This window comes from Drosophila ananassae, chromosome 3R (assembly GCF_017639315.1).
Source record: "Drosophila ananassae strain 14024-0371.13 chromosome 3R, ASM1763931v2, whole genome shotgun sequence".
Classification (NCBI taxonomy): Eukaryota; Metazoa; Arthropoda; class Insecta; order Diptera; family Drosophilidae; genus Drosophila; species Drosophila ananassae.
Window position 1 is genome coordinate 11,045,525 of NC_057930.1, and position 19,924 is coordinate 11,065,448.

The 19,924-nt window shown below is 39.6% G+C and overlaps 2 protein-coding genes across 2 annotated transcripts; one reads left to right on the forward strand and one right to left on the reverse strand.

Moving 5' to 3' along the window:
- Positions 1-3,090: 3,090 nt before the first annotated feature.
- Positions 3,091-15,293, forward strand: LOC6506830 (estradiol 17-beta-dehydrogenase 11). The gene is made up of 8 exons (XM_032455040.2): positions 3,091-3,863; positions 10,679-10,832; positions 10,908-11,032; positions 13,472-13,582; positions 13,640-13,765; positions 13,828-13,949; positions 14,036-14,152; positions 14,863-15,293. Exons 1-8 carry the CDS (start codon positions 3,642-3,644, stop codon positions 15,098-15,100), a joined length of 1,215 nt encoding a protein of 404 aa, XP_032310931.1. The 5' UTR covers positions 3,091-3,641; the 3' UTR covers positions 15,101-15,293.
- A 48-nt stretch (positions 15,294-15,341) lies between these two features.
- LOC6503730 (integrin beta-nu) lies at positions 15,342-19,538 on the reverse strand. Its single transcript, XM_001965223.4, has 6 exons — positions 19,316-19,538; positions 19,166-19,242; positions 18,920-19,112; positions 17,210-17,960; positions 16,957-17,152; positions 15,342-16,889 (listed from the first exon to the last, which is right to left on the reverse strand). The coding sequence occupies exons 1-6, from the start codon at positions 19,404-19,406 to the stop codon at positions 15,789-15,791; spliced, it is 2,409 nt and encodes an 802-aa protein (XP_001965259.2). The 5' UTR covers positions 19,407-19,538; the 3' UTR covers positions 15,342-15,788.
- Positions 19,539-19,924: the final 386 nt, after the last annotated feature.

The following is a 19,924-nucleotide window of genomic DNA, read 5'->3' on the forward strand; positions in this document are numbered from 1 at the left end:
TCAAGAAATCTTCAAACCTCTGATAATTATCAAATACTTTTTTTACAACATACTTTACATGGCGGAGGGGCCTGACAAATATTGGTCTCTAAGGCTTTAGAGCATTTATGTTAATTGATATCAAAGACAGAGACAATATAATCAAATTTCAATGCCAGATTGGCTTCAAAAAAAATATTTATTGTTGCTATATAACATATATTCCACTGAGCTTATAGATTTGAAGTCTAAGAGAGGGCTATGCTGCCAGGTGTTAACTTTTTTGACTTTATTTGATGAGTCAAGATCTTTAAAGTTCGTTTAGTTTATAAGGATTTCGGACTGAGAACATATACCGGACTGACTCACCTGTCTGATCTGATCATTAGAGAATTTCGCTAAAAGCCAAAATCATAACAAACCCACCAAGCAGGCGTTAATTTTTTCCACAAATTATAGAACCAGATATATTATTGAGCACAGAAACCGAATTTATTCTCATGGAACTCCACAACGCAATTCCGAGAGTGGGGAGCAGAAGCGTTTCAAATCTGCAAATAATCAAAAAATACACAATTAACACTCCGCAAATGAGACTCCTAAGACTCTTTAGAAAAGAATCTTGACCTTGAAGATATTTACTATTATTTTTTTGGGTAATAATTATCGTACTCCTTAGTGTTGTCAAATAAATCATAATTAATAACCGCCGGTGCTTAGGCAGTTCTAATCAAATGGGCCATAATCGCGATGCGGCACAAAAGCCAACAAATATTTGTTAGGAAATCGAAAGACCACATAATGTCCAAGTCATCGGTAAACACACATGGCATAAAACACGTTCGGTTTTCGACCGGAAGTCAGATGGTAAAAACAAGAATTCTGATGTGAGGAAGTGAAATAGGTTAACGTTCAAATTGGCGCTTAGCGTCCAACAATTATGCTGGTTCTAACGGGTTTTTGGATTTTTAGCGAAGGCTATCAGTTGATTCATTTGCGATTGTCTAAGTCTCTGGCTATTTTGTTATTGGCCTTTTTCTACTCTTGACCAGTCGCCGTGTTTGTCTAGATCGTGGATATGGATATGGTCAAAGTTCAGCACATTTTTTTGGCGCTCGGTCAACAGGGCACGAGGTTAAATTCTCGAAAAAGGAAATAACCACTCTTAACATGCGCCGCCAACCTGCTCGATTTTGATTTTGCGTAGAACATATGGAATATATGCGATTTTGGCTAATAATTATTGCGGAAATTGGCAAATATATGTTGATAGGTTGTTGAGGGAAATGAATCATTTGGGATATTTTTAAGATTTGTTTTTAAAAATAACATTGATTGGTTCTTTTGCCGGGGGACTATTATTTATTCTGAAGTTAAGATCTTTATAGGTTTTTGTTAATTAAAAAACTACTGTATTGGTTCAGCATAAGGGTTCAGCTTAAGGGTATATTTTATATAATCGAATTTATAAAAATTCTAGAGTGTATTTAAAATATATAGAAGTAAAGTAAAAGGCTCTATAATACTTGTAAAAATTAAGTTCTATATGGTATAAGGTTTTCATATAAGAATCAGATATTAACTTTTCTTATAACCCCTTTGCAAAAGTTTTTTTTTTATAATATAACTCATATTTTTAAAATTTTATTCAAATACTTCGAAATATATGGCTACCCTGCCAAGCAGCTGTTTGGGGATTTAAGGACCCAGCTGACCTCTACGGAACACCCCCTTTTTTGTGTTGGAGCCTTTCTCATTTTCGCACTGCGCCGGCGCCAAAAACGTCAAAAAGCCACGCAAAGGGAAACGAAGATGAGCCCAAAAGCAGTCGAAAAATATAAATAACGAAATAAAATCAAGCAGACACAAAAAGAATGCTTGAAAATCCAGTAAATCCATTTGCATATTTTGGCAATTAAGCTTTATACATCAATAAAGAAATGCCGGTTAAAAAATCTACATAAACTACAGAAAAGTTGTAATTTTGCGCAAAAAACGGTAACTTACAATTACAGTTACAAAATAAGTAATAATAGTAGATTTTAATATTAAAAGAAATTTTGGAAAAACTAAAGTGCTTTTGTTGTTATTTTCTAAAAAAAAAAGTGGTGTTCAAAAGTGGCCTTAAACATTTTTAGCAGTTTTTTGACCCGAACTCTTGGCAACAACTTCTTGTTAAAAATGCAAATCAAAATCTAAAAAACGCACGTATACAAAACAAACGATATCGAATCGAAATAAATAAAATTTGCGTATTATGCAATACGAAGATGTGACGAAATCGTTAAGAATGGCCAGAAAATATCATTTCAATGCATTAACATAACCTGTTTTTTTTGTTTTTGGTAAGACATTCGGCAAAAAATCGACGTCAAAATAAAAGCTTTGTAGTGTGTGTGTGTGAGAGAAAGAAAGAGAAAGGCAGAGGAAAAGGGAGGAAGAAAGGACAACAAAGTGCATTGTGATGTCCACAATAAGAAGAGTGGATAAAAATTGTCCAAAATTGAATTAAAGCTTATTTATATGCCGAAGTCTCGCTAAAGGTTCGAACTCGAAAACAAAATAAAATATATCAGCATCAGATTTTAAGGGAAAGTGAAAATAAATAAGTTGATTTAAACATTTAAACTTAAGCTTATCAATTTTTAGTAATTAACTGACAGCTAAAGAAAATATGTAATTATTTGAAATATTTTCAATATTTTTAAATTTTTTAAGCTAAGTAAATGCCTTTTAAAGGAATTACCTTAAGATTTTACAATAAAATATTCCGAAAATAATAAAGTTAATGAAGAAATTAATCACTTAAGTAAAAAAACTGCAATAAAGAACTGCATTATTCAAACACAAAGTCGCAATAAAGTTGTAAAAACACTTTTTAGCTTTCGTAAAGCCCACTTACATTCAATTAGTCATGTACAGGTGGTCCTTCAAAAAAAAAAATAATAAAAACTTCACCTACTGCAGGCCACATAAATCTCAATTAATTTTAAAAAATTAGAGGGAAACATAAGCAACAACAAATGGCTTAAAATAAAAATAAAATAAAACGAATATAAGAACGAGAAACAGGGAAAAAATAAAAAAAAAATCCGAACCCGAAGCTGCGACTGAAGCTCGATGACGTCACAAATTCGAGCTTCGGCTGTCGGCAGCGACGTTGACTTCAACTGCCACGGTGCTGCCAACAGCAACGTCGACGCCGACGTCGGCTATATCCAATAGCGCGCCAAAATAAGAAGTCGAAATTCATTCCTTTCGAGCCCACAACGTTCAAAATCGTTTGCTACGCTCACGAGAGCGGACGTGCAGTGCGGAAAAATCACTCGAATCCCCAACCTAAAAAATAAAGCCAAAATAAAAAACAAATTATAAAAAAAAACACCATAACGCACACTCAAAATTAAGCCAAACAATAAAAAAAAACCAAAGCCCCGAAAAATAATAGGAAGCTATTGCTTACGGTTGGTTGTGTTTCGTTTGAATTTTAAAATAAACCGAAATAATTACGAAAATTACCAAAACAAATAGAATTTGAAATTTTTCATTCGTTTCGCTAGCAAAAAATATTAAAAAGTGTCTTGGAAAAATTGTGATTTAAATAAAAATAAACTAAGCGGAAAGAATCTGATACAAAAGTCAAGTGTCAGGCCAGTGAGAAAATGGAGAGGAACAACAATAACCTGCATGCTGGCGATCAGCAAATGTTGGCCAACGGACATGGACATGGCCTGGCCAATGGCAATGGGGCGGTGCACTCCGCCCAGGTGGAGAGTCCTCCCCAGGCCCAGGCCACTACCTGGACTGAGAGCCTCCTGAATAGCTGGGATGCCTTTGCGGATGTGGCCTGGTTCATCATTTGCTGCATTGGATATATCTTTCAGGTTAGTTTTTAGGATTAAGGGACTAAAAAAAATTAATATTTAATAATTTAAAAATAAAATAAATAAATATTTTGTGGTAGATTTTGAAAAGGATAGTCTTGAGATTAAAAATGTAGTATTCTTTTTGAGGAGAACCTTTAGAAGATAATCCTTTAAAAATAGATCCAAAAATTAGATCCAAAAGATTCCAAAACAACCTTAAATTTAATCTCCTAAAATTAAACAGTCAGGCAAATAAAAAATATCCATAAAAAGTTTCTAATTTTCAAACGATTTACAATTCAAAGACTTTTGTGTATCTTTTAATTGCCCCTCGGGCCGAGAGACCTTCTCACTTTTGTTTACAACTGATTAATAAAAATTGTTAAATGGATATTGGCTTCCTTTTGGCCAAAAGAATAATTCACCTTCGCTTTGACTTTGGTTGATTAGCAACATTGTGTGATTTAGTTAACGCAATTTACCTTCGCGAGTCGCAACGAAAAAATGTGTCAATGCTGATCGCAGAGAGAATCGCGTCGAGAATTTCAAGTTTCGGTTTGGTAATTGCATGGCGTGCAAAAATAACGAACGACTGCGATTAACTTATTTAATTAGCTGCCAAAAGGATGTCCGCACTTTTGTCAGATATATGGCCCAAAGTAATGGGCATTGCCAATGGCAGCACGTGTGGCGTTTAATTGGGGCCATGAAAGAGATTTAAGGCATTAAGATCTCGCGGAGACAACTCGTCCAGATGGTATCTCGGTGGGCTAGAGGGAGGAACCGGGTTATTTAGGGACCAAGTCTGAGCCCAAGCCCCTGCCCGAGTGATGTAAACCAGCCTGTGAACGATGTGAACTCACTCGACAAGATAATTTATTTTGATTTACGAATTTACCTTTTTGAGATGCAATCTGGGGAGGAAGGTGACCAGTGGGGGATTGAATATTAAGTTGTTGTACTGCATATTTTCACTTAATTAATATTAATATCAGGGTCATAAAATGTACTGAGCATTATTGATTTAATCTTTTATTCAGACTTTGTTAACTAGAAACTAGTAACCCTCTATTGACTTGGCCATAAATTCTTAATGAACTTGCCTTGCCTGTAATTATAATCAATAAAAAAAGCTTGACATCACTTACATAGTCAACTCGATTAATTGCAATTATACGCTTGAATGATATGGCAAATTTGTCCAACTAAGGATTTGAATAAATTACAAAGTCATTGTGGGGCTAACCGGCCAATAAAGTCATTCCAGTTATTGGCCAGTAGGCTCCCTAGAGTTGCGCCTATTCGAGGGAATTTCAAACAATATTAGACCCGTATCGGGTTCAAACTGACACTCTGACACGCTAAGTGGTTTTTAAATAACCGAAAATAAAAGACAATAAAAAATTTCAATTTCATTGCATAAGCCTCGGTTTGTGGTAATTATATTTTCACTTTACCGCAAAAACAAAACCAAAAAAACAAAAAAAAAAACCTTTTTCTTTGTAGTCGCTGCGAGGCAGATAGGGCTAGTGAGATATGATCGTGAAATGTGTGGCATGATTGTGGCATTTACTGTGTATCTCTATTCGCTGGCTGCGGCATCATTATGCACGAACTGCAAGGGGAGAGGGCCATAAAACGGCTGGCGAAAAACTGTTGACATTTGCATGCCAAATGCACAACAAGCGACTCAGAAAGCTAAACGGAATTTGCATGTAAATCTGCAACAATATTGCAGCCGAGGAATCTCCATGACGATTCTAAGGCCTCGCAAAGCTCACTGACTCCATGTCGATCCGGGCATGACTAAATTGATAGTTGGGTTTCGAATCAAAAAGCGGGTAATTCGGATGAATCGAGCCAATAAGGTATGATTAGACGGATTTATGTCAACGCATTGGCAGCAGCAGCAAATAACAAAAGACTTAGGCAACAAACTTGCGTTGAAAGTTCCACCTACATGTTGAAAATTATGGGCGGATAACCACGTAGGCTTAAAGGCACTTAAAAAAAATTAATATTTATTTATTTAGTTCGTATTTTGTTTAATTTTTAATCTATGTTTTGTTAGAAAATATTAAATATATTTAATAATTTTTTGATTCTTTAATGTTCTTAAAATTATTTATTAATTAATTTATATTTTTCCAAGTGCCCGGGGGAGGCATGTAATGAGCCAAGTCAACCAGAGTTATTGCCTGCTGCCCGCTGCTGCGCCAGTTGCTGCCACTGCTGCTGCTGCTGCTGCTCTGTCAACTGCGCTGCTGCGTTTGGCTTGTTGACCTAGTTCAACTTTTGCATTTTGCCGGCTTTGTGGCGTTGCTGGCCACTTGGAGAGCCTGTTTTTATTAGCCCTGCTTGCGCTAGCCGCAAGACCCACACTCACACCGTTGCACACACCTCTGGTAGCAACAACAAACCACACCAACCGCAATTTCGCGGGCATTCATATCTGTTACAGTGTGTGTGTGTGCGTTGCAAACCCCAAACGCAATTGAAATTGAAAGTGTTTGAGACCCCCCCCGAAAGGCAAATAGCTAAATACAATATCTCACTACTGGATGGGTTACCATAGCTTACCTCCGTGTAAACTGTAAATTGTAAAGTTGGCTTAGAGCCAGAGACGGAGACAGAGCCGGTTGCAGGTTCATAACCCGCATGCGGCCTTGTGCTTTCGACTGATTTACGGCTGCCCGAGTGCTTTTGTGTGTGAGCCAGTGAAAAACTGGGTTACGGGGCGGGTGTGCCCCGTCAATGGCCATATAATGTCTAAAATAAAAATACAATAACTGTCTGCCTGGCCACAATGTACACATCCAAGTACAAAGCACTAAAATGGGGGATTCATTTAATAGATTTTTAATTGCTGGCTTAAATATTTGCTTGACACATTTCATTATTCATACAGTGTTAGAAAATTAATATCCAAGTCTGAGTTTGATTTCAAAAGAACTAATCTTACCTACTCGATGCTAATCACTAGCCATATCCGCTGCCGTGACACCTGAGCTCCGGCTGACAAATTGCCACTCGAGTCACTCTAGATTGTTGCTGCCGCCGTTCGAGATCGTATAGAACTCGATTGTTCGATTTATGAGCGCGTGTCACCATCCATGTGAAAAGCAAATACACCGCTAGAAATCTATATTGTGATGTTAATTTTTCGCAAAGCAATATATATGAAAATTGCCATTGAAGGCCGTATACCGGCAGTTCAGTCGATGACAGCGACCACCCGCCTGCAATAAAAAATAAGTAAAAAAGCCAAGAGACAAGCAAACAGAAAACTTAAAGTGCAAAATCATTGGCCAATTGGCCAGGTAGCTAAAAACTTTCAAGTGTATGTGCAGGAGGGGCACTTGCCCCTCTAGTTTCCAATGCAATGCACCACGCTGCACTCAAATGGTTGCTGCATTTGTTGTCTGTTGGGTTCAATTTCAGGTTTATTATTAATATTTACACTATCAAGGGGTGCTATTCTTTGTTTATAGGGCTAACAAATATTTATCCTGAAAGCAGAAACTTAAATTAAACAAAACTATACCTCCTTGAAAACATTGTATATTTTTAAACAAGTTTAAATCTATCATCAACCTCTTATTAAAATAAATAATAATTTATTAATTCAAGTCTACAAGTGTATTTAAAGTGCAACAAAATAAAAATATTTTCATTCAATTTGGCTGCCAGTTGCTTTTTTGTTGCAACTATCGGTGTTTGTGTCTAGTTTTAAATGCGATCCGGCGCAACGAAGGTCACTCGCCGAGGAGCAGGAGGCATGAGAGTTATGGAATTGCTTACTTGCGGCACGGACGTCTGCCAAGTGTTTGTGCATTGGCAGCGGCATTGCAACAGCGGCGTTTACAATGTTTTGTGGCAAGTTCGTGCCTTAAGTCTTTTGTTTTTTTGCTCACTCAAGAGCCACCACTCGGAGTGTAAGTGTGTGCGCGCCTATCAGTTTTCCACTCCACTCATAAAGTGGCCCAAATTGGAGCCAATTTGGTAGCTAAGCAGCCGGGCTGTCAGACAGCCGGCCAGGTGCTAGTGTATAGCGATAGCTATAGCTTTTGGGTTGTGGGGTTGGGCAAGAGCGTGTGGTTGAGCCTGAGCCTGAGTTGCTGGTATTCGGTTTCACTTTCGGCTGGCTTTAGAACCACATTAACCATGTTACCCAGGCGACGGCAGCAGCGGCGGCGGCGGCGGCTACTTCAGGTTGTTGATATTTTCGCAATTCTCTTGGAACTGGAAGCCTCGAGATCGGGAGAGCAAGAAACGAGTTTGTCCATTTGCTTTTGTCTTCTCGATGGCTCAAAAAAAAAGAGCCGAAGCCGAGTGCAAACATTTGATTACTACTGCCAATAATGATGATGAGGGTAGTGGGTATGGGAATGGGAATGGAAATAACCCAGCCGGCTTCACGCCTTAGAAGTCTGAGAGCGCGGAGTATGTTTTATCCCCGTGATCAGCCATTTGGCATTTGGCTTGCATAAATTATGCAAGATTTTTGCAATCCGAAGATGCGAGAGAATTCCATTTAACAGTAGGGTTCGACTGAAGATCCATGCTAATTAATGTTTAAACAACTCTAATGAGCTAAACAGCTAACCATATTTCGCCATTTGAGCAACGGAATGGCAATTAATACAGATGATACTTTTTATAATACCACTCATAATGTTATCTGTGAAATATGGCACTTTAGTTCAACAAAAAGTGTGAGAAAAGAATGGAAAATTTCACAACCATGCACTCTCAATTAAAATGTAAATTTTTAAATAGCAACCATCATGTAATTTTCCACTCTTGTAAACCGATTTGTAATTTTTGAAAAATTCATGCATGACAAATGCTCCATCATGGTCGAATATCTTATTCAAAATACCATTTCCTATTAATCATTCTCAAATGGCAAAGACCTCCGTAAAATTTCCACGCCTCAACCACAAGTCAATCAAATCGAAATCAGTGCATCCAAGATCAATTCCGTATCTTACAAAGGTCAATGCGTTGGACCTTGACAATCACCAAAAAGCTAGGCTAGGCTAGAAAAGCGATAAAAAAAGCCACATAAACAAACGACAAACGCCGGGGGACCAGAGCCGAGGCCCAGCTGAATGAACTTGATGCTGCTGACTAGGCAGGTTTCTTTGCCAGACATACCAGTCTGGAGGGAGGCACAAAATAGAGGCAGACATACAAATTCTTGGATGAGATGGCTAAAATGGAAACGTGTCTGCAAAATTTACATTTATCCGAACAATAGTCTCGAAAAGTTTCAGTGATCTGATCTGATCTGATCTGTCAAAATCATTTAATCTTACTTTCGATTCAACATTAATTTGCATATTTATTTCTTACGTTTTGATGTCACATTTAAACTGGAAAAGAAATCAGTGCTCTCATTATGTTTATTATCATATTATGCATGAATTATAATTGCATGCTTCCTGTCCCTGCTGTTGTTGCTGGTGATGGGCTGAGAAAAATGCGCATTGCATGTTAAATTATGTGACAAAATGTCTGTCAACGAGCCGGCAGCCGTAACATGAAAATAAAGGGCCAGCTGAGGAAACCAAAAAGCCACTCATCATCATTGTGGCCCAAACATACATACCTGCCACAAGTTTCCTTTGATTAATTTTTTTATAATTTATGATACAATTTTTCAAAGGGAAAGGGCAGAAGAAAAGTCATTGCGAAAGGGGAGTATAGAAATTTCACACCGAAGTTGCTATACCTTGTGATTAATTTGCACAGTATGTGTTATGTGTGGGATATTATTAGGGAAGTATTTTTAAAAACTTTCTTTAATGTCTATTATTTTTAATAATTAAATATAATGCCCTCTTAATAACAATGTAGTAGAGCCCACCCCCTGACAGTGTATGAAACAGCACAAAGTTGCGACACATTCATTGTTAATGTCAAAATAATTGGACACGCTTGCCGGACTCCAGCTCCCAGAGCCGGAGCCCAAGACCCGGTGTCCAGTCTCAGGTGCAAATAACCCTGCCCCTGCCACTGCCACTGTCCCTAAGCGGATGGGGCATATTTGCTGGCAGCAAGTTCGCGTGCGGCATGAAAATTTATGGGATGCCCCCGCGTGCAACAGAAAGTGCTACTGTGCAACATGTTAAATATTAAGTTCGCCGCCAGAGTCTTTTGTTTTCTCACTTTTCTCTTTTTTTTCCCGCTTCTTTTCCTCGGCTCGCATTTTTATGGCCTCCAGGGAGGCGTGATAGTCATAAATTTTGACAGCTTATTGACATTAAACTGGTACAAAAAAAGAGGGACAGGAAAAATAAATGCAAATTCAAAAAATAACCCAAGTATCAATTAATTGAAGTGCACTACCCCCATAGCCCACTAACGCCCTCAATGGGCTTTCAAGGCGGCAAATTGCGGTCTATTAACACGCAGCTGCCAAGTGGCCAAAGTGAACAAATGTTGTTTACAATTTTACACTTTGTTTGGGTTTCCTTTTGTATCTTGGGTAAACTCTAAATGTGTCTCTATTTTCAAAAGCGTGACTCGGTTCGGTTTTAGTTTGCATATAGGAAGCAATGGAGGCGAAAACAAAAGACTGTGACAACGAACTTTTTTTGCATAAAATTAAAAAGAAGAAATGGTTTGACGTTGAATCTTTAAAAGAACTTTTGGGTTTAATTAATTGACATTTAGGGGATTTTTTAAAGGCATTAATATTCAAATTCTAAATTCTGACAGGTATGGTTATGGTGGCAAGTAGATTAAAACTACCAAGAATATTTAATTAACTCTTTAATTACACTCTATACATAATTACTTACCCTCAATAATTTTCTCACTTGCAGGATCTGTACTACCTTGCCTTTGGCTATCCCGAAAAGGAACTCAACACAGACATTGCTCTGATCACAGGTGGAGGCAATGGACTGGGTCGCCAGTTGGCCGAAAGGCTGGGAAAGATGGGAACCAAGGTCATTATCTGGGACATCAATAAGAAGGGTAAGTTCCCAGATCTCACATGACAACCAAAAGAAATGTTGATTATATTTTGTTTTTAAATAAAAACCCTTTCAGGCATTGCGGAAACAGTTGAAATTGTTCAAGAGGCAGGCGGCTACTGCAAGGGTTATGTGGTTGATATTTCCAAAAAAGAAGATGTCTACAAGGCAGCCGATGTCATCAGGGAGGAAGTTGGAGATGTAAGTATAGGGAGTTTGTTTAGAAAGAAAGAGTATATTAATCAGAAACTATGAAGAAATACGGAAAAACATAACTTTTCACATGGCCTACTTGGCCCACTTGAATTAGGTAACTGGAAAAATAAATTACATATTTCGCTTTTCCTTTGCCGCCAATATGGAAAGGGAAATGGTGGGGAGTGCGTGCGGCAATTGAAGCATAAAAGTCAAGTAATTGCTGTTTACAGTCGAGCGCCTAATGTGGCATCAGCCTAGTCGTCATATAATTGTTTGTTGAGGGGCGTTTAATGGCTTTTATGCCGGCCAGAACAGAACCCTTCCTCGCCAGAGCGCCCCGGACACATGTAAGCCGGCACCATGCAACTTTGCTTGCCGCTGCTGCTGCTGCTGCTGCTGCTGCTGTTGCTGCCACACCCCGTAGCAACACATTTATGCATATTCATGTCATAAATTTAAACCGAAGCCAGGGTGGAGAAAAGAAAAAAAAAAGAAGAAAAAATTTGTATGCATGAGAGCATCGTCATCGTTGCGGCAACCTTGAGAAATTGTTGCACATTACACAAAAAAAAAAAGGAGGAAAATCTGGTAGGCGAAGAAGCCAAGTCGAATCCGGTCTTCTGCAAACTGGTTGCCACTTCGCATTCGATCTGGTCATTTATCAAAAATCCAGGGCAGATTCGAGACCATGCAACTGACACTGCAACAATGCCACAGCAACTGCCACACATTGGCTTCACATTCAAATTAATTGCAGCTCAGCTGCTAATTATCCTTCATGCCAGAAATTTTCAGATTTTTAACAGAATATTGTTTTGTTTTGTTGGCTAATTGTTGAGGTTCCTTTATGATACTTTTGTTCTTTCAATTAGAACTATAGAGCGGGCTTTGTTAATGAGCGAAACAGTCAAGGTTGAGGTAGTTCCATAATTAAAGGCAGATAGATCATTCACCTGACAGAACCTTAAACAAATTTTGTTCAATTCTCTCTGCAACTTTCAATTTTATTCAAATGAAATTCATGTAATTGGTTTGAAATTGTTGCCACAAGCATCTAATGTCCTCATTAGAGATTTTTCACGCTCGGCCAGGTCAGTTTCCAAATGAAAAAAACTTAAACGAACACGAAATTGTCATATTCAAAACCTCCAATTACATGCTATGACTATAATTTCGAATGAAAAGCGACGAAAAAATAGTCCAAAATTATGTCAGAAGTTCGAGCATAAAAAGCAAAAAGAACATGTCGAAAGAAAAAAAAAAACCAGAGGTAGCATTTTGAAAGAGTTATATAATGACAGAAGCCACATCGTTGAACCTGAAAGTCTCTAAAAAAAAGGGAGAAAAAATGAAGACAAAAAAACACAGTAGCAGAAAAACTAAAAAAGAAAAAAAAGCAACATTTAGCTGCTTAATAAGTCATGCGTTATGCAGATGACGCGTTGCTTTTTTTAGACTTTTTTTTAGTTTTGAACTTTGTTGTTATTTTTTTCTTGGCTCTTACTATTGCCCGGGCCCTCTGAAATATTACATTTAATATTTTTAATGGCTTGGCAATGTTGTTTTTTTGCTTTAATGGTCTGTTGCCGGCTGCTGTTGTGTTTTTTATTTTTTCTGTTGCTGATGCTGACACTCTTGTTGTCTTAATGCACGCCTCGTTAAATGTTTTTGCCCGGTTACTACAGCAGGCAGCTTTGAAATCGCTCATACGCAATGTATGACCTGCCCCTGCCCCACACACCAATTGCACTTGAACTCGCCCCCCAAATAGGATCATTGCTGTGCACTTGTTGTTAACTTATTTAACCAGCCAGATAGAGTAAGAGCTACTTGGCTATATATTTTTTTTTCTGCCAACATTATTCGCAATTAGACCTTGACATGCTCGACTTTGGCGGATTGCCATTTGAAGGATTTCACTTATTTGGAAACTGACTCTACGAAGCTAGAGAAATCTTTAAGAAGCTAAGCTTGTGGAGAAAATGTTGAGAAGACCTTGTTGTTGAAATGATTCTCAAGGGCTTGTTCTTGTAATTTATTCAAAATTATAACCAAAATGGCCTAACCAATTCTTGAGTGGAGTTTCAAATTGATTATCTCGGTCGGGTCATAAATCAAGCGGCTTATGAGCTAGCCAATGTCTGGGACTGTCTTGGACAAGCCAACGCCTTTCAAATCGTTTTGCCAGAAAAACAAACAAGTCAAGAATATTGGCGGTATTTTTCGGGGCTAATGGCACACCAAAGACTTACGCAATATGCTAATTTTTTAGGCAATATTTTTCGGCAACCTCTGGCCATTACAAATAATCTGAGTATTTTATGACCACCGAATTTTTAAGCCCACAAATAAGTTTGACAGGCCTTGTATCTTATAGACTATAATTTAGGAAAGTTTATGAAATATTCCTCTTAATTTTAATACATTTTGGTTACATTTTAGGTCACTTTGCTGATCAACAATGCGGGCGTTGTGTCTGGACTGCATCTTTTGGATACACCTGACCACTTAATCGAACGATCCTTCAACGTGAACGTTATGGCACACTTTTGGGTAAGTTTGTAAAAGAATGTAGAGGATAATTACTAATATTTAAATTCAACATTGTAGACGACAAAAGCGTTCCTGCCAAAAATGATTGAGAATGATCGAGGACACATTGCCACGATCGCCTCGATGGCCGGCCATGTGGGCATTAGCAAATTGGTCGATTACTGTGCCAGCAAGTTCGCAGCGGTAAGTTTGTATGCCACTTGCCTCCTGTTGTTGCCCCCAAACTGAGTTATCGATAATTACAGGTTGGCTTTGATGAGGCTTTGAGGCTGGAGCTGGAAGTCCTTGGCCATACAAACATCCGCACCACCTGCATCTGCCCGTTCTTCATCCAGGCCACTGGCATGTTCGACGATGTGAATGCCAGGTGAGTTCCAAGCAACTATCTCCTCTCTCTGTTTTTATTATTACCTGGCCGGGAGTCTGACATTTTGAATTGGTACATGATTGCAGATGGGTCCCCACGCTGAATCCCAACGATGTGGCCGATCGTGTCATTGTGGCCATCAGGAAGAACGAGAAACTGGCCGTCATTCCCGGCTTCCTGAAGGTCCTTCTCTCCTTCAAGTGGTAAGCAAACAAATGGCCTTTCGCTTCAACATAATAATGATAATTTGCGGCACTTAATTAGGCGCCATAATGGTTGTAAGGGGGCATGTATAGACTTTCCTAATGGACAGCCATCAAAGGGGCTTGAATATTCAAAGGGGCTTGAATAATTCAAGCTTATTTAATATTTTTATAGCTACAAAGTGAGGAAAAATCTAGAGGAAGACCCTTCTTTCAGTTAAAAATAAATACTCTTCCTTAAGACTTTAATGTTTGCCATTTTTGGCTTTGTATTTTTAAATAAAAATCTTCATTTTGAACATCATGACCACAAATTTATCTACAAACTCAAAAATGAAATAAAAACAGTCTACCCTCGACTAAAAATGCTCACTCATGCACTCACTTACACTTGAAGTAAAAGTTAATAGAAGTTGTTTAAATAATGGAATTATATTTTAAAAAAATATTTCAACGAAAAGAGCTTCAATCCTTTACTTGCCTTTACTAAAAAGCATTTTTAGAATATTTTTATTAAAATATCAATTTTTAACTTTTTCCCCCAAAAACCCATAGCTTCAAGTGTAGAATATTTCCCCTGAAATCATAGCACTCCCCAGGACCGCATTACCATGCGTAATGGTCTTGCTTTAATGTGTTTCTCTTTAATAATGCAAAATATTTACCTTTACCTGGGCTCACCTTTCCATATCTCTCTCTCTTGTTTGCAGGACCTTCCCCTGGGGCTGTGTGGGCGGTCTGCTGAAGCGCCTGGTGCCCGACGCCTCCCCCCAAGGCCTGCCCAGCTCGATAGTCAGCCCCTTGCCATCGAAGTCGAACGCGAACGCGAAGGCGACGTCCGCCGACATTGCCGCCTTGGATGCTGAACTGAGCAGCGTGACGTTGCCGGCGAAGCCACCCTCGATGCTGATCCAGCGGACGCCGTCGCTGGGGGAGCGTGTCCTTTGAAGGGCCACGTCCTGCCACCTTTGCTACCGCTCTTGGTCCACCCCCAAGTTCTGTTACAATATATCCACATCTAATTTTTGTTTGTTGTGTGCATTTTATGAGCGTGGAGTTACGAGCATGTGTAATTGAATTTCGTGTTTTTGGCATTTTTTCGCTGCGAGGAACCATTTAATAAATCTAAGCTACAAATCTAGTGATATTACATTTAGTTAAAAATAGAATGAAGGGGAAAACGTTTAGCCTTAATTAATTGAATTGTATTTTTGTAATGCCTCCATACATGTATGTCCCTAATTTAAGATCGATTTTGCATTTCCATTTCCGCCAGTAGTCATCGATTAACTCTTAAATCTTAAATTTTCAACTAATCTTCGAATGAAATCAAAACTAACTTTTTGCTCAAAGGAATTGTTAAACTTAAAAATAATTAATATGAAATGAAAAACTACTCTTCTTTAGATATAAACAAATTCTTAGGTTATTTAGATTAGACTATAAATAATAATTAATGAACGATTCATCCAATTTTATGTATAAAAAATCAAAATTATGTTCAAATATATTATACAAAATGAATGAAACCTAAGAGCTATTATCAGTTTATCAGATTTTGTTCTATTGTCACTTAGTCCTTTTGGTTTAGTCCTTTCTTTGGTACAGATTTTAAGAACAAATCTATAATCTATAATCAACTGGCAAAAGGATTCTCTTCGTAGTTGTTGCTGAGGGACTTTGGCACCTTATACCTTCCCACTGGATCTCTGTAGATGGGATTCTCTTGCCGCACAACGGTCTTCTGCTCTTCCAGGAATCTAGCATACTCCCTGGCATCCTTGGCCCGAATACACCACCAGATCAGGAAGATCAGAAGGAGCCCAATCAAGAGGGTGAAGCCCGAAATGAATCCAAACAGGGCCACATAGTCCAGGGGCTCGCAATCCACGGCCTGGATGGTCAGGAAGTTGGCATGGTCGATGACCTGGTATTCGAAGAAGCTGTCGCACTGGATTCCATGCTTGTTCACCAGCCTGACCAGGCAATGGGTGTGCTCCGGATCCAATTCTGAGACAAAGGAGTAGGTGAAGCGCTCCTGGCTATCGAAACTGGTGCAGAGCTCGCTCAGATTCTCACAGGCACCCATGCCCTGCTTCTGTTCAATCAAACAGGTGACACACGGCTCGTAGAACTGGCACAGCTTGTTGTCCTTCTCGGGATCGATCTCGCAGAATTTTCCCAGGTAAGGATCATCACAGATACACTCCCCGCAGTCGCAGGTACCTCGCTGGGAGCACACCTCCCCCGTGGGCCCCAGACAGGCGTCGGTGTCTTCTTTGCAATTGCATCTGGTGCCGGACCATCCCCACTTGCAGACGCACTGGCCACAGAAGCAGTCGGCGCGCTCCATATCGCAATCGATGCACTCCCGACACTGGCAGTAGTCACCAGTGTATCCCACGTCACACAAACAGCTCCCACAGTCGCAGTCTCCGTGATTCGAACAGACCAGAGGCGATCGCGATTTGTCCAGTCTGGGCTGCCGGCACTGGTTGAGGAGGCCTTCGTTGGTGGTGGAGTTCGTGGCATCCTTGGGGCAGGTGCAATAGGTGCCCGTCCATCCCTCGTCGCAGTTGCACATTCCGCAGTAGAGGTATCCCTGATTCTGGCATCGGAATCGTCCCTCCTCGTTGTGTGGGTCCGGTTCTTCACGGCAAGGACATGGCCGCTGAAGATCCACATCCAACTCCATGGACTCACTAAGTGAGGCCTCGCCAATGCGGATTTTATGGGTCTGGATAGGGGTCAGAAGAATAATAAAAATTAAGGAATATTTAGAGTCTATTTGTTTTTCGACTCACATAGACCTGGGAGGCTGGATACTCCTTGAGAGTGACATCCACATAGAAGTCTATCTCCTTTCCTAAACTGACATTGTTGCAATAATTCCTTTTCCGTAAGCTGGGGAATTGTCCACCGCAGTCCGTGTAGTACTCCATGTTTATAAACTCTGGACTATTGTCGGAGAACTGAGTCCGTTTAATCAGGCTCTCATAGCTGGTAGATTAGAAATAATTATAATGAGTATTACTAAAGATAGTAGCTCTAACTTACCTCTTCTTGAGTAGCTCCAAAATATTCGAGGAATCAGCACTCAGGGTGTCCACGTAACTGATCTCCTGCATCAGGGCACTCAGTTCCCTGTAAGTACTCAGCACCTCCTGCGTTACGGCGAATATGACGTTGGTCTTGCGTCGGAGTAGCTCCCTGTACATCTCCTCCAGCGAAGGATAGTCGTACTCCAAGGAGCCTGTATACTCCCCAGCACTATTCAGATGGCACTTCTTGTCGTTACGCCGAACTATTCCCGCCAGGAGGCCATCGCCGGCAATGTGCATGAAGCCATCTGTCACCAGGATCACCACCTTTCTGGCCTGCTCCTTCCAGCCGATCTCCTGCTGGCAGACAATCACCTGCATAAGGGCATCCAGTCCTCCTTCGAGATTGTCCAGATTCCCCGTGATCTTGCTATCGGCCACCGCCAGTGTAAATTCCTCAATGTCCTCGGTGAGGGATATCTGGTGGCGGTATCCGTAGGTGGGTTCACAGTTGGCCCTCTCACTGATGCAGGGATTCTCCTTGTGCTGCGGCAGGATCATGGGTAGTGTTGGCTTATCGGCAAACGAGCCAAAGCCCAGCCGGTAGTTGGCGGTCAAGTTCTTGAGGGTCTTGGTGAGCTCCGCTCCCAACTGTTCCAGGGTAGCCTTGTCGTCCCGCATCGTCCAGGTGAGATCCATCAACACGTACAAATCGAGTGGATGATTGCGTGCCGGTCGGTAGCTCAGCTTGATGCGTTGCGTGTTTCCTGTTTCGAGGGAACAAAAAAAACAAAAAGAAAAGGATAAAAGTTATAGATCGGTTTACTATCCGCACTCGATAAAATCGACCCGGTTTATGAGCTGTTTTATGGGCTGACACATCTGCATAAACGGAAACGACTCTGCTCTAGATTTGGCTCCCTTTTGTGGGTATTGCAGTGAGAGAAAAGGATTCAAAAACTAAGTAAGAAATATAATGATTTGAAGATACAATATCTTAAAATATTATAGATAAGAAAGTGTAAGGAATTTCTTGAATTTTCTTTTTTAAAACTTCTCCTTTTTTAGACCACTTTCAGTGCCTGATAATTTAGGGTCTTGGCCACCTCTCATTTCCCACTTGAGCCAGTTCACACCCAGACTAAATGTTACTTCTCCTTGTAATCCTTGAGAGTGCAATTGAACCTGCTTATTTACCCCAGTGTTCGACCCTAATTACTGACTGTTCAGTAGTTCTTGAACCTGGTTACGATCTGTTTTTAAATGGCCATCAAATTGGCTAATAAGCGGCTTGCCTTAAAACGTAATTGAGATGTACTTGAGATACTTTTCTTTCAAAAGATGATTCAAAAGCATACCACTCATATACCACTGTATACTTTTATGATTAATAATACTATTTTAATCCCAGGATTATTAGATGACACTTTTTCTTATCAAGGAGAGGTTCAGTGAACTCCCGGGGGGGAGAGACTCTAACTCTGACATTCCCACGCCAAAAACAATAACAATAACAATAACAATGACACGAAGATGTGACAACCACAGAAGGCTGATAGGCGAAGCAGGGACACAAAACAAAATGTTGGAAAATGATGTGGAACAAATCAGCAAAGCAAACAGAGAGAGGGGAACCAAGAAGCAGTCGTGAGTGACACACATTTGATAAGATAACAAAAAAAAAAGTAATAAAAAAATTATAAATAAATAGAAACGGAACGCACACCTTTGACTAGCTTAAGGTAAGCGCGTTGAGGTGTCACCTGTACCGCCTGATCGTCGCCGGCTTCATAGTCCTTAAGGGGTTTATCCTGCAGGACATCCACTACCGGCTGATTCTCATATATTTCCGACTCGCTGCAGTTGTAATTTAGCAACTGAGAGCGAGTCAGACATCGGTAGCGCCCCACCTCGTACAGCTGGGTGGAAAATTTAATTAATTTGAGAACTTTAAGCTCTTCGGGTACTCCACCTTATCAGTGCACCAGGCGCAGTCCAAGTGCGCCTCCAGGCACCTCTCACAGCTATCCGCGTGCATGCATTGCTCCACTTCCGGCAAGAGAGAGAAAGTTATCGAGTTACATAACGGTAGAATCTGTCATTAATTCTGTCACCAACTAACCAATGGATGCTGCTTCCGGTTGGGGCAACCAAAGTGTTAAAAATGCAATTGCAATGACTAAACAAAACACATGGTGTTTCAATGACGTCATCTCTTTGTTATTTTTTTAACTTAATATTTTCCGATCGACTATTGTTTTATTTTATATTTATTTTTGGGAAGGGGGAGCCAACAACCGTTCGGCTTCGAAAGCCCAGCGCAACTAATATTTTTTCTGTATAAAAAGCGTTGATTTGCTCGCCTATTTGACTCTTTTTTCCCCTCTAATATGTGTTATCTTATCGGGTGAGCTGGGAATATAGTAATAAAGAAATATTTTGATTACAAATGGCACATGAAACTAAAGAGAGTCCACGGATTCCCATCGAGTTAAATGATAACAAATGAAAGTGAAACTAACATCACACTTTGGTACTCTCTTTTTTAAAAAAATTTGCATTTGCATAAGTATGCTTATTTATTTATTTATTTTTTTATTAGATATGATGGTACACTTTACAAAACTATGATTAAAAAATGTCATTTAGTCTGAAAAATATTTATCTTTAATTACCATATATTTTCTAATTATAATGAAATAAAAAATTAAAAAATCAGTTCCATTGTTTT

Coding starts and splice junctions, on each gene's coding strand:
- LOC6503730 (XM_001965223.4), bottom strand. CDS start 19,406: ATGACGTCATTGAAACACCATGTGTTTTGTTTAGTCATTGCAATTGCA. Junction 17,961..18,919: donor TTACCTTAAGCTAGTCAAAG/GTGTGCGTTCCG, acceptor CCCTCGAAACAG/GAAACACGCAACGCATCAAG. Junction 17,153..17,209: donor TTGGAGCTACTCAAGAAGAG/GTAAGTTAGAGC, acceptor CTAATCTACCAG/CTATGAGAGCCTGATTAAAC.
- LOC6506830 (XM_032455040.2), top strand. CDS start 3,642: ATGGAGAGGAACAACAATAACCTGCATGCTGGCGATCAGCAAATGTTG. Junction 11,033..13,471: donor TCAGGGAGGAAGTTGGAGAT/GTAAGTATAGGG, acceptor GTTACATTTTAG/GTCACTTTGCTGATCAACAA. Junction 13,583..13,639: donor ACGTTATGGCACACTTTTGG/GTAAGTTTGTAA, acceptor TCAACATTGTAG/ACGACAAAAGCGTTCCTGCC.